This window comes from Peromyscus leucopus, chromosome 1, assembly GCF_004664715.2.
Source record: "Peromyscus leucopus breed LL Stock chromosome 1, UCI_PerLeu_2.1, whole genome shotgun sequence".
Taxonomy (NCBI): domain Eukaryota; kingdom Metazoa; phylum Chordata; class Mammalia; order Rodentia; family Cricetidae; genus Peromyscus; species Peromyscus leucopus.
Genome location: NC_051063.1, coordinates 56,986,293 through 56,999,351, shown reverse-complemented (window position 1 = coordinate 56,999,351; position 13,059 = coordinate 56,986,293). Strand labels below are relative to the sequence as shown.

General features: G+C 40.1%; 1 protein-coding gene across 1 annotated transcript in view; it reads right to left on the bottom strand.

Moving 5' to 3' along the window:
• The window catches only part of Pacs1 (phosphofurin acidic cluster sorting protein 1), a 143,197-nt gene that overhangs the window by 34,697 nt on the left and 95,441 nt on the right, over positions 1 to 13,059 (bottom strand). The window contains exon 2 of the mRNA XM_028892835.1: positions 3,616 to 3,703. Coding sequence (XP_028748668.1) covers positions 3,616 to 3,703 — 88 coding nt within the window. The remainder of the gene's footprint in view (positions 1 to 3,615; positions 3,704 to 13,059) is intronic.

Below are 13,059 nucleotides of genomic sequence, written 5' to 3'. Positions count from 1 at the left end.
TGGTAGTGCATGTCTTTTACCTCATCACTTAGGAGGTGGAGGCAGGCAGACCTCTGAGAGTTTCAGGCTAGTCTGGGTTACATAGTGAGACCCTGTCTCAAGAAACAAAACAATCAAACAAACAACAATAACAAAAAATCCACTGTGCTAGGGTCTGGAGAGATGGTCCAGTGGTTAAGAACATTGGCTGCTCTTTCAGAGGACCCCAGTTTGATTAATAGCACCCACATGGCAGCTAATAATTATCTGTCACTCCAGTTCCAAGTGATCCAATGCCTTCTTCTGGTCTTTGAGGGCATTGCACACACAGCACACAGACATACATGAAATAAAAACAAGAAAAGAAAAAGAGCTCTTAACCCTTGAGCTATCTCTTTCCCTACCAAAACCTTTAATCTGAAATAAAAAGCATTTAAGATAGTATGTATAGAAGAGTCTGGGAGGAGGAAATCAGGTCACTGAGGGTGTGCCCCGCAGGGACTTGTGCCTTCTTAGTCTCTTCCTTTCTCTCTCCCTCCCAGCTGCAGCTTTCTCCTTACCTATGTCCACAGGCCCACAAAGGATTGGATCTCTGAAAGGGTGAGTCGAAATGTATTTTTACTCCCTCTAATCTTATCTTGATTATTTTGTTACAGTGATGGAAAGCTGACGAACACAGTGTTCCTGTGGGCTGTAGCATGAAGTTTCATTCAAGGTTACACTGGTATTTTCAGTCAAGTATCAACTCACGGCAAATGACAAATAATACCACAGCATTACTGTGGAAATGATTTTGACTCATATCCTTGAACAGTGTCTGTGGGAGCTCATTTTTAATACTGCTGTACAATTAGAATGGAAAGCTCCTTAAAGGCAAGGATTTTTATTTTTATTTTTTGGTTTTTTGAGACAGGGTTTCTTTGTATAACAGCCCTGGCTGTCCTGGAGCTCACTCTGTAGACCAGGCTGGCCTCGAACTCACAGGGATCTGCCTGCCTCTGCCTCCTGAGTGCTGGGATTAAAGGCGTGCACTGCCACCACTGCCTCACTTGTGAATAAATCCATGCCCAATATATAATAAAATCTCAATCAATATTTACTAAATAAATCAACAAATAGGTGATCAAAAATAAATGCAGTAACATCTGTAATTATTTTCAGCTGCTTGGAAATAAAGTAACTTAAACATTCAGGATATTTATAGTTTTCGGTATAATCACAGATTTTACAGAATGTCAAATATTTAATAGGAAAATGAAATTATTTCCTTTGGCAAGAGCATTTAATGACAAGAAAGGCAAAAGCAGCAGAGAAAGTTCAAAACTACAGCCGCACTGTTTGCATGTAGCAGAGGAAACAGCCCTGACCACTGGACACTGCCGTGACCCAGAACAGGCAGCACCAGGACAGGACGGCAAGCACTCAGAGCTGCCACTTCTCGTGCTTGTTTCCGACCTACAGTGTTTAGCAGCAGTCCACAGGCTTCGGAGGGATTTATGCACAAAGAGGACAGGGAATGAGACTGTGTCTGAAGACATAAGAGAAATTCCTCAGGAGTGATGGAAGTTTTGAAGTTAAAAAAAATTTTTAGGCCAGGTAGTGGTGGTGCATATCTTTAATCCCAGCACTTGGGAAGCAGAGACAAGTGGATCTCTGAGTTTGAGATCAGCCTGGTCTACAGAGCAAGTTCTAGGACAGCCAGGGCTACACAGAGAAAACCCTGTTGCAAAAACCAAACAACCAAAACCAAAACCAACCAACCAACAAACAAAAAACCAACCAAAACCACCACCACCACCAAAATTAGGCTTATTTTATGTGTATAAGCGTTTTGCTGGCATCTATGTATGTGTACCATGTGCATGCCTGGTGCCCACAGAGGTCACAAGAGGGCATCAGATTTTCTAGAACTGAGTTAAAGGTGGTTGTGAGCTACCATATGGGAATTGAACTCAGCTCTTCTGGAAGAACAAGAAGTGCTCTTCTTAACTGCTGGGCCATCTCTTCAGCCTGAGAAGTTTTAAAAATTATTTTTATTGTTGAGCATGGTGGCACACGTCTTTAATCCCGGCACCCAGAAGGCAGAGGCAGGTGGATCTCTGTGAGTTTGAGCCAGCCTGCTCTACACAGTGAGACATTCAGTGCTACATAGAGAGACCTTGTCTAAAAAAAAAAAAAAAAAAAATTTTTTTTTTTTTAATTTCTTTTGGTTAAGCGTATATGTGAGTCTGTATACATGTGTACATGCCTAAGGAAGCCAGAGTTGTTGGATTCCCTGGACCTGGAGTTTATAGGCAGATGTGAGCTGCCTGACATGAATAATGGGAACAGAACTCAGGTTCTCTGAAAGAGCAGTACATGTTCTTATTGTTGTTGTTGTTTGAGGCAACATACTCTCTATGTAGACCAGGCTGGGCTTGAATTCACAGTTCACAGAGATCTGCCTGTCTCTGCCTTTCAAGGGCTGTGTTCAAAGGTATGTCTACCACACCAGGTCAGTACATGCTCTTAACTGCAGACCCATCTTTTCAGTCAGTTGTGAGCCACTATGTGGAAATCAAACCCAAGTTCTCTGGAGGAGCACCAATGCTCACAATGACTGAGCTATCTCTTCAGCTGTAGGGTTTTTTTTTTTTTTTTTTTTTTTTTTGGTTTTTCGAGACAGGGTTTCTCTTGTGTAGCTTTGCGCCTTTCCTGGAACTCACTTGGTAGCCCAGGCTGGCCTGGAACTCACAGAGATCCGCCTGCCACCGCCCGGCCAGCTGTAGGTTTTAATGAAGGCCATTTAGTACAATAAATATCACAAAGCAGGAAAGCTAGCTAATAAAGTATGCTGGTTTGTAGGGATCACCATATAGTTCACTGAGTTTTTAATGAATGAGACTCAGCAAACACACCATCCTCAAGTTGAAGGATTCAATTGTTATTTAACCACTGAAGAGGCACTTTGGAATCTCACTAAGCTCCAGGGAGTCATCATTAGGAAGGATTGATCAGTTAAGGAAGATCTGGGAATGGAGTTTAATTAAATATAAATTACATACTCTTTGGTTTCCAATCTCAGCTCTGCCACCACCACTTAATAATTAGGTGGCAACAGGTAAACTCCTAAATGCTTTTGTAGTTAGTTTCTCTCTTTTTTGAATTCAAGAATACTTGGGAGTCCAAATATTTGTGAAATATGTTGACTTCCTTGAGAACATAGAATTAAATGTAAGAAACGTTAAGTGTGAGGGCTACCTAGATTACAAAATACTCCAGTAAATTTTAAATTGCTAAGACTAAAATAATAATCTATAAACCTCCAAAAGTGCTTCCCTAATCTAGAAATCACAGGACTAAGGATGGAACAGCCCTCTTCCTTTATGATGCTGTCTGCGTCACTGATTCTCACTGATATGATTAGGCAGGCAGCAGAGAAGGATCATTTTATTCTTCAAGACAAAATATAAAGAAACTGAGGACCTTAGTTAGAGGCCAAACTGGGACTCTGTATGTCTCATTAGCTCAGCTGCCCCTCCACAACGGTCCCTCTACCTACCTGAGGAGAGGGCTGGCTCAGGGAATGTCTATAGCTAGAACAGGGAAAGCACTGTCTAGCTTCCCCAGGACCTGAGCAGTCACTGTTTTACTCACCTGCAGCTTAACGGCAATGACAACTGAGTTAAGATCTTTATCCATTTCTTTAAGCATAACAAGTTTCTTCAGGGTCAAGCTGAATAGCCTAGAAAAATACAGAGAAAGACGGTCTGTTAAATATAAGAACTTGCGTGAAGGTAACATCTACCATGGGAATCTGCTTTACTTAAAGTACGACTGTAAGAAGGCCACTCAAGGTAAAAGAGCTTGTATGTCTGCAAAGTGTTAAAGGTGTATCATTCTGTGGACTTTAGGGGATGTCTATATATCTCAAGCCCAAACCCACAGTTTACCACTGGTAATGTGGAGCAGTTTCAGGGGAACCTAGGAAGCAGAGACTTGGTTATTTAGTTTTTCCCCTTCCTGCCACCTAAGCATATCTGAAATATTTACACATGTAAATCTTAGCAACACAGAGAACGAACACGCACGCACGCATGCACGCACACAAAGTAAAAAGAGATACTTGCTAAAGTTTAAGTATTCAGAGTCTCAAAAAAGGATTTTAGAGCTAACTACAAAATACTTCAGAATAATACAAAAGCAGATGAAACCAATATGATAAAATTTTAATAAATGTTCCATTGAGGAGAGGAACAATACAGGAGCACATTAACCCTTTCTGCCTTTCTGTAGGATTTTAAATTTTCATAGGAATAATAACAAAAACTAGGTAACTTTTGGGAGGAAAAGAGAATAAAGAAAGTTTTACTCCACAAATATTAACATGCACTTTACTAGGGTCAAAGTAATTAAAGCACCATGGTAACATGTAAAGAATAAACAGAAGGATCAATGGCAAGGAACAGACTCTGAAATTAGACATATATATAGAATTTACTGTAGGCAGACAAATTACTCAATTAACAATACCATACTGGAAAACTGGCTATATGAACAAAAACAATGACAGATAACTGTCTTACTCCTTATATCAAAGGCAGATCCATGAGTTAAATAAAACAAAGAAAGCAATCAAGTCACAAAAGTTCCAGAAGAAAATATTACTTAAAAAAAAAAAAAAAAAAAGCCGGGCAGTGGTGGCGCACGCCTTTAATCCCACCCAGCACTTGGGGGGGCAGAGGCAGGTGGATCTCTGTGAGTTCGAGGCCAGCCTGATCTACAGGGTGAATTCCAGGACAGCCATGACTACATAGAGACCCTGTCTCAAGACAACAACAAAAACCCCAGGGTATGGAAGGCCCTTGAAAACACGCCACCTACACGCCTTTAATCTCAGTATTCAGAAAGCAGAGGCAAGTCTATCTCTGTGAGTTTCAGGCCAGCCGTGAATACACATTAAGACCCCGTCTTAAAAAAAACAAGGGACAGATTGAAAAAGCATGTCACCCAAATCAGAACTCATATAGGAACTGACTGGCCAACCCATTTAAAATAAAAAGATTCCATATAGAAAAATAAATGAAACAGAAATAAACAATTACAAGATTTCATTTTTTAAAAGCTAAACTAAAGCGTGGTGGCACACACCTACAATCCCAGCACTGGAGAGGCAGAGGCAGGCTGATCTCTGTGAGTTCAAGGCCAGCCTAGTCTACAAAGAGTTCCAGGACAGCTAGAGCTGTTAAACAGCCTGTCTCAAAAAACCAAAACCAAACACAAAGACAAAGCCAACCCAAAAAAGTATTTGCAATAAAATGCAAAACTTCCCAAATTAAAATTGACATAAAAGTTCCAGGAAAGGAGTCACAAAAAACTCGTGGGCAGACATTTAATTTTACCAGATTAAAAATGCAAAAACCGACAAGCAATGGTGGTACACGCCTTTAATCCTAGCACTTGGGAGGCAGAGACAGGTGGATCTCTGAGTTCAAGGGCAGACTGTTCTACAAGATGAATTCTAGGACAGCCAGGGCTACATAGAAAAACCTGTTTTCAAAACCCTGTATCCCCTACCCGACCCTCATGTAAAACCTAGGGACAAAGGCAGGGTGATAATATAGATATTGAGCACTTCTCTGTTGGGCTGCTAGAGATAAAACTTACAGCAATCTCAGGGATTTTTTTTTTTTAGATGAATTTGTGTTTTTAGTGTGTGTGTGTCCCCTAGAGCTGGAGTTACAGTTACCTGATGTTGGAGATGGGATGCAACTTGGGTCCTCTGGAAGAGTAGCAAGTACTTTGAATCACTGCACTGGCTCTCCAGCCCCAATTCTCAGTTTTTAAATAGGAATAAAAAATGTTAATATTCACATCCTTTGACCTAGCAAGAGACTTTAAGAATTTTGTCTAAGAATATAAACAGAACAGTTCACACAGGGAATTGGTTAAAAAAGCCTAAATTTATATAAGAGATAACATGCATTATAGTGGAGGATGGTGTCGGTCTATAAATATTAAAGAATACATTGTAATAGCTATGGTATGATTCCATTTTGTTAAATTTTACTTTTTTTTTTTTTTTTTTTTTTTTGGTTTTTGGAGACAGGGTTTCTCTTTTTGAAACAGGGTTTCTCTGTGTAGGTTTGTGCCTTTCCTGGAACTCGCTTTGGAGACCAGGCTGGCCTGGAACTCACAGAAATCTGCTTGTCTCTGCCTCCTGAGTGCTGGGATTAAAGGTGTGCGCCACCAACATCCGGCTCTTACTCAATTTTTACACAAATGAAAATTATTTAAATAATTTAGATGGTGGTAACTACTGGCAGATTTATTTTATTTTTATTTTAAGATTTTTTTTGGTATTGCTTCCATTTTTTTAAAACAGTATCTATTTTTCTTTTACTTTACTTCCTTTTTTTTCTTTGACTGATTGTTTTTGAGTCAAAGTCTTACCATGTAGCCTTGGTTAGCTTGGAACTCACTATGTAGAACAGGCTGGCCTCAAACTCATAGAGATCTGCCTGCCTCTGCCTCCCAAATGCTAGGATCAAAGGCCAATCACATCTGGCGACAGTATCTATTTTTCTCACCAGAAAGATCTATTTAATTTTAAGAGAGTTGTTTTTTTTTTTAAATTAAGAAAAGTTTTGCCAGGCAGTGGTGGTGCACGCCTTTAATCCTAGCACTGGGGAGGCAGAGGCAGGTGAATCTTTGTGAGTTCGAGTCCAGCCTGGTCTACAAAGTGAGATCCAGGACAGGTTCCAAAGCTACACAGAGAAACCCTGTCTCAAAAAAAAAAAAAAAAAAAAACCACACACACACAAAAGAAAGAAAAGCTTTTCATTCATTTTACACACCAATTAAAAATCCCTCTTCCCTCCTCCCGCCTCCCCAGGCTCCCCCCCGCCATCCTACACTGCCCCCCACAAGAAGGCAAGGCCTCCCATGGGGAGGCACATCCAGTAGAGGCAAGTCCAAGTGCCTTTCCCCTTGCCTCAAGGCTGCATGAGGTGTCTTATCATAGAGATTTTTAAAAACAGTGGTAATTGGGGCTGGAGAGATGGCTCAGTTATTAACAGCACCACTCTTTTCTTGGGTTTTGTTTTTTGTTTTTTGAGACAGGGTTTCTCTGTGTAGCCCTAGCTGTCCTGGAACTCACAAAGATCCACATGCCTCTGACTCCCAAGACTGCCTGGCAGTACTGGTCATTTTTGCAGAGGACCTGGGTTGTTTCCAGCACCCACATGGTGGCTCACAACCTTCTATAACTCTTAATTCCAGAGCTCTGATGCCCTCTTCTGACTTCCATGGGTGCTAGGCACACATATGGTTCATACACATACACACAAACAAAACAATCATACACACAAAATACAATAAATAAATCTTTAAAAAAATTAAATAATGGCAACTACTACAACTGAATGACAGGTGCATGGTGTATTACTATACTATCAGCTCTATTTTCAAAATTCATTGTTTCACTGGAGTGAAAAGAACAGGCTGAATAGAATTCAGAGGGCCAGAATTTATTAAAAGATACTTAATATGAATTCAAAGCCCATTCATGCAAACAAATAAGGGTTGGAGAGATGCTCAGTGGTTAAAAGTGCTTCCCGAAGACCACACCAGGTCAGCTCCCAGGCCCTATGTTGGCAACCTCAGCATACTCAGGGACTCACCACTGTTACACTTTTTACAAAACTACCAACAAGAGCTGCTGAGGCTATAGCTCGGTTCAGCCTCTAATACAGAACGGAATGGAGAAATGAGTCTGAGGAATCCTGTTTTTCCATATCATCACCAACACAGGCTGTTTATTTTTCTTTATGACAGGTATAAATGAAGTATCCTACTGTGCTTTAGTCTGCTTTACCTGGTGATTAATGGTACTGAGTATCAATTCATATGTGTCTTCTCTGGTAAAACATCTATTCAAAAATTTTTTTTTCCCATTTTAAAATTGTGTTATTACATTATTGGCTCTTAAGGTTTTTTTTTTTTTTAAACATATTCTGAATACCAATCTTTTCTCTGAAAATGGCCATTTTTTGTTTTTGTTTTGTTTTGTTTTTTGAGACAGGGTTTCTCTGTGCAGCCCTAGTTGTCCTGGAACTCACTCTGTAGACCAGACTGTTCTCAAATTCACAGAGATCCACCTGCATCTGCCTCCCAAGTTCTGGGATTAAAGGCATATGCCACCACTGCCCGGCTTGACAATAGTATTTTAATATTAATAAATGGGTGGAGAAGAGAATGGAGAAAATATCCTCAATGTATTGAGAGAAAATAATTGTAAATATAATTGTATATATAGATAAAATATAATGTAGTGGATAGCTGGTCTGTCTATGACCTTGTAACACCACCCCTAGAGATGTAGCAGTAACTGTTCTACCTGCCTATGACATTGAAGTTCCAGCCCCTGGGGCATGGCTCGGGGCTACCCTTAAGACCTGAGATGCACTTAGGCTGCTCTCTTCTCTAGCTCATGGGCTGGATGGTGCAGACTGTCTTGGTGGCAGAACAGCGTTGGACTGTACCTCAGGTTTCCAGGACCCTATAATAAATCTCCTATGCTGTAGTGAGTTTCCCCCCTAATAAGTTCCTTCACCTTTAAGCAGACTCCGTGGATTTCTTACATTAATATATTTCAGGAATGAGAGCTAATTAAAAAAATTTTTCAGATAACCATAACCAAGAGTTTACCACCAAATAACTCTCATTAATGTATACTAATCATGTATACATTATGTATACTATATAACAATATCAATTACTTAAAATAATACACACTTACTGTTATTATCTCATTGTTTCTGTGTATCAGAAATTCAGAAGCAGCTAAGCTGAAGGTCAAGGTCTCTGTGAGGCAGTGTTTTGTTACTTAGGGCTACAGCCTTCTAAGTCAAAAGTTGGCAGAGGGTTGCCAACATGGGTGCGGGAGCTGAACTGTGGTAGTCTTCTGGAAGAGCTCCAAGTACTCCTAACTACTGCCCATCATGGGCTGGAGAGATGGCTCAGTGGTTAAGAGCACTGGCTGCTCTTCCAGAGGACCCATGTTCAATTCCCAGCACTCACACGGCAGCTTACAATGGTCTGTAGCTCTAATTCCAGGGGATCTGGCACCTTCACAGACATACATACATGTAAACTACCAATACATATAAAATAAAAATAAGTACATCTTTAATAAAAAGCAAAAATCATAACAGCTTAAAAATAACACTATCTGTATACACAGTAAATGTACAGTGGGAGAAACTGACACTTGTTTTACCCTCAAGGTCCCTGTTTCAGGGGAGGATGGAAATTGACTAACACTTTATTTTAAAATTATGTTTACTTATGTATGTGTAGGGTGTATGTGCTTGAATGGAGGTGCCTGAGGAGGCTAGAAGAGTCTGTGGAGCTGGAGATACAGGCAGTTGTGAGTCACTAGACAGAGGTATTGGGAACCAAACTCTAGCCTTCTAGAAGAGCAGCAAGTGTTTTTTTTTTTTTTTTTTTTTTTGTTTGTTTGTTTGTTTTGTTTTGGTTTGTTTTGGTTTTGGTTTTTTGAGATAGGGTTTTTCTGTAGCTTTGGAGCCTGTCCTGGACTAGCTCTGTAGACCAGGTTGGCCTCGAACTCACAGAGATCCGCCTGTCTCTGCCTCCCGAGTGCTGGGATTATAGGCGTGCACCACCACCGCCCGGCACAAGTGTTCTTAAATGCTGATGAGCCATCCCTCCTGCTTTTAGATTAACTTTAAATTCTTTATTAATACTCAACTCATTTGACAGTAACCACTCAGAAAATAAAAATTCAAAGTCTATCTTTTAAACTTACAGATTAGAAAAATGAATGAGAGAAAATCAATTCAAAAGGAAAAAAAAAGACAAACTGGAAGTATCATTAAGAGGGCAGCTCTATGTCCACTAAAGTATAAGTACATTAAACTCTAGACATTAATGATCCAGATATAGTATTAAAAAAAAACCCCACAGCTTGCCAGGTGTGATGGCTCATACCTTTAATCCCAGCACTTGGGAGAGAGGCAGAGACAGGCAGATCTCTCTGAGTTTAAGGCCAGCCTGGTCTACAGAGCAAGTTCCAGGACAGCCAGGGCTACACAAAGAAACTCTGTCTTGGAAAAACCAAACCAAAACCAAACCACCACCAACAAAAAGCCAACCAAAACAAAACAAAGCTCAATGACTGTGGTAGCACATTTCTGTAGTCTCAGCACTAAGGAAGCAGAGACAGGCAGATCTCTGATTTCAAGGCCAGCCTGGTTTATATAGCAAGTTCCAGGCCAGCCAGAGCTATAAAGTAAGATACTGTTTCAAGAACAAAACACAACAACAAAACACCTGAAGCCCTTTCAAAGGCTCTAAGGAATAGATTGACTAAAATAAAATAAAAAACTGGAAAGTTATGCTAGGTATATAAAGATCAAAGAAAGCTGGTGTGACTAGACAATTCTGATAAATAGCATTATGAGATACTGAATCACCAATTTCCAGGAAGATAAATCCTGACCTGTATATACCTAGTAAAAATAGCTCTAAAATATAGACCATGAGAAGTATAAGCTAACTATCAGAAGGATACTCTTTAACCTTCTCTCTAGTAATTGATAAACAGAAGTTGGTAAAATTACAGGCACTCTATTGAATGTACATTTATGGAATCCAGTAGCTGGAAACTTTATGATCTTAAAAGTACATGGGATGTTTCAAAAATCTTCAAAGAGTCAGTAATACAAGTACTAATTTTTCTCATTAAAATGCAATTAAGTTAGAAATCAGTACTAAGAAATGTTATCATATGAATGTGTCCCCAGATGACTAATGTTGGAAACAATTCTGAATACAATGGAGATGTGGACTGGGACCTTCAAGGGGTAATTAGGTCAGAGAGTTCTGTTTTTGAGCATGTACAGCTGTTAGGAAGTAAGTTCCTTATTGAGAATGGGTTTGTTATGAATATCAGTTTGGCTCTTGTGTTCTCTACCACATATTCTCTTAGGCCTTCTGCCAAGATACGATGGAATTAGAAGCCCTCCTCCCCACCACCCTCAGCAGGAGGCCCATAATTCTGGACTTTCTAGCCTGCAGAACCCTTGGGAAATAAATATTTATTGTTTATAAACTACCTAGTCTGTGATATTCTGTTAATGGTAGCACAAAATGAAGTAAGACAGTAAGATAGTATCAAAAGAACACATGAAAATGTAGGAATGTCTATGTGAAAAACTCATGGATCAAGGAAGAAATCCTAGTAGAAATCAGAAAATAGAAACAAACATTGAAGTTTTTTTTGTTTGTGTGTTTTTTTGAGACAGGGTTTCTCTGTGTAACAGCTCTGGCTGTCCTAGAACTGGCTTTGGAGACCAGGCTGGTCTTGAACTCACAGAGACCCACCTGCTTCTGCCTCCCAGAGTGCTGGGTTTAAAGGTATGAGCCACCACCACACAGCTTGGCAGCACATATCCCCAACTGGATCTCGAGTTGGAGCCCAGCCTGGTCTACAGAGAGAGTTCCAGTGCAGCTACACAGAGAAACCCTGTCTCAAAAACCAAACCAAACCAACCTCCCCTCAAAAAAAAAAAAAAAAAAAAAAAAAAAAACCCAAACCCAAGAAAAAGATTGGCTTCACTCACTGCCATAGCCAAAGAAGGCTCAGGAACAGACACGAGTTGTATTTCAACTGTGTATATGAATGTGAGTGCAACAGTGACTTTGCTGCTGGAAGGGTACTGGATGTTAACACTGCCTTACTAGAGGTGGTAAAGATGCCCTCCATCCACAACTGCTTTGCACATATAATTTATGTAGTAGCCAAAGCCTTACATCTTTGTGTGCTTGCATTCAACTGTGATGAGTATGTCAGGTTGGTAAGGGCCCTTTGTGCTGAGCACTGTGACAAACTAAAGTTGATGACAAGAGACTATGGGAATGGGTCGGACTCTAAAACCGTTCAAGAGAGGAAACTGCCATAATGGGGTTGGTTGCAGTTGTGTAGCGGCTATGGACTACCCAAAGAATCTCAATCCAGGGATGTCATTCAAGAGTACTTTAAGTGCAAGAAATAAAAAATTTGGCTCACCTTCTTAAAAAAGTTACATGTCAAAATTGTGCTGTATAACTAAAGCAGTTCTTATAAATTAAAGTTTGTTATTATTACTTTATTTCACTAAAACAAGAAACAAGCTGGGCGGTGGTGGCACATGCCTTTAATCCGAGCACTGGGAGGCACAGGCGGATCTCTGTGTTGTTCGAGGCTGGCCTGGTCTCCAAAGTCAGTTCCAGGAAAGGCGCAAACCTACCTAGAGAAACCCTGTCTCAGAAATAGAAAAAGATATAATTTACAAAGCAAAAAAAAATAAGGCTCTTGGGGGAAAAAACAATGCAACAGTAATAGCAAACAAGTGTCACCATGAGCCCGTATTAGCTCTGTGCTACAGAAAAGAAAAAGGGAGATGCAGAGATGTAGGTTATCCAAGATGACCTTAAGCTCAGGAAAGTTGGCTCTGAAGCTTTTCCTCTTGACTGCTCTCCAAGTTGCCTCACTCTGCAACATGTGTCAGCTCTATGTGGAGCTACAAAGCTGTGCTGCACACACAGAAGTGACAGAGTAAAAGAGATGCCATTTCTCGCCTAAGGAAATGCTAGCATCCCAACTCTCCTTCTCTAAGCTGACATGAAAAGTAAAACAACATTGATATAATTCCAACAGGACTTTCTATAGACATTACATAGGGTAATCAGATTTACTGTACAGCAGCAGTAGTTGAGGAAGTTCAGTATACTGAACAAACAAAAGATTGTGGAAAAGAACACAATGCAACAGTCTTACAATATACAGAAATCTGACAAAAAGATGAAGGCAGGGCCAGGAGTGGAGAAACAGACCTGTTCATCCCAGCATTCAGGAGGCAGAGGCAGAAGATGAGAAGGGAGAGAAGAGAATGAAAGAGAAGAAGCAGTATTTAGTAACCAGTAAAAGGATAAACTTTAGAATATAGGACAGTGTTCTTTTAAAAAATCATTATATTTTACTTAATTAATTGTATGTGCATGTTTGTGGGTTTATGTGTGCCACAGCATGCAAATGGA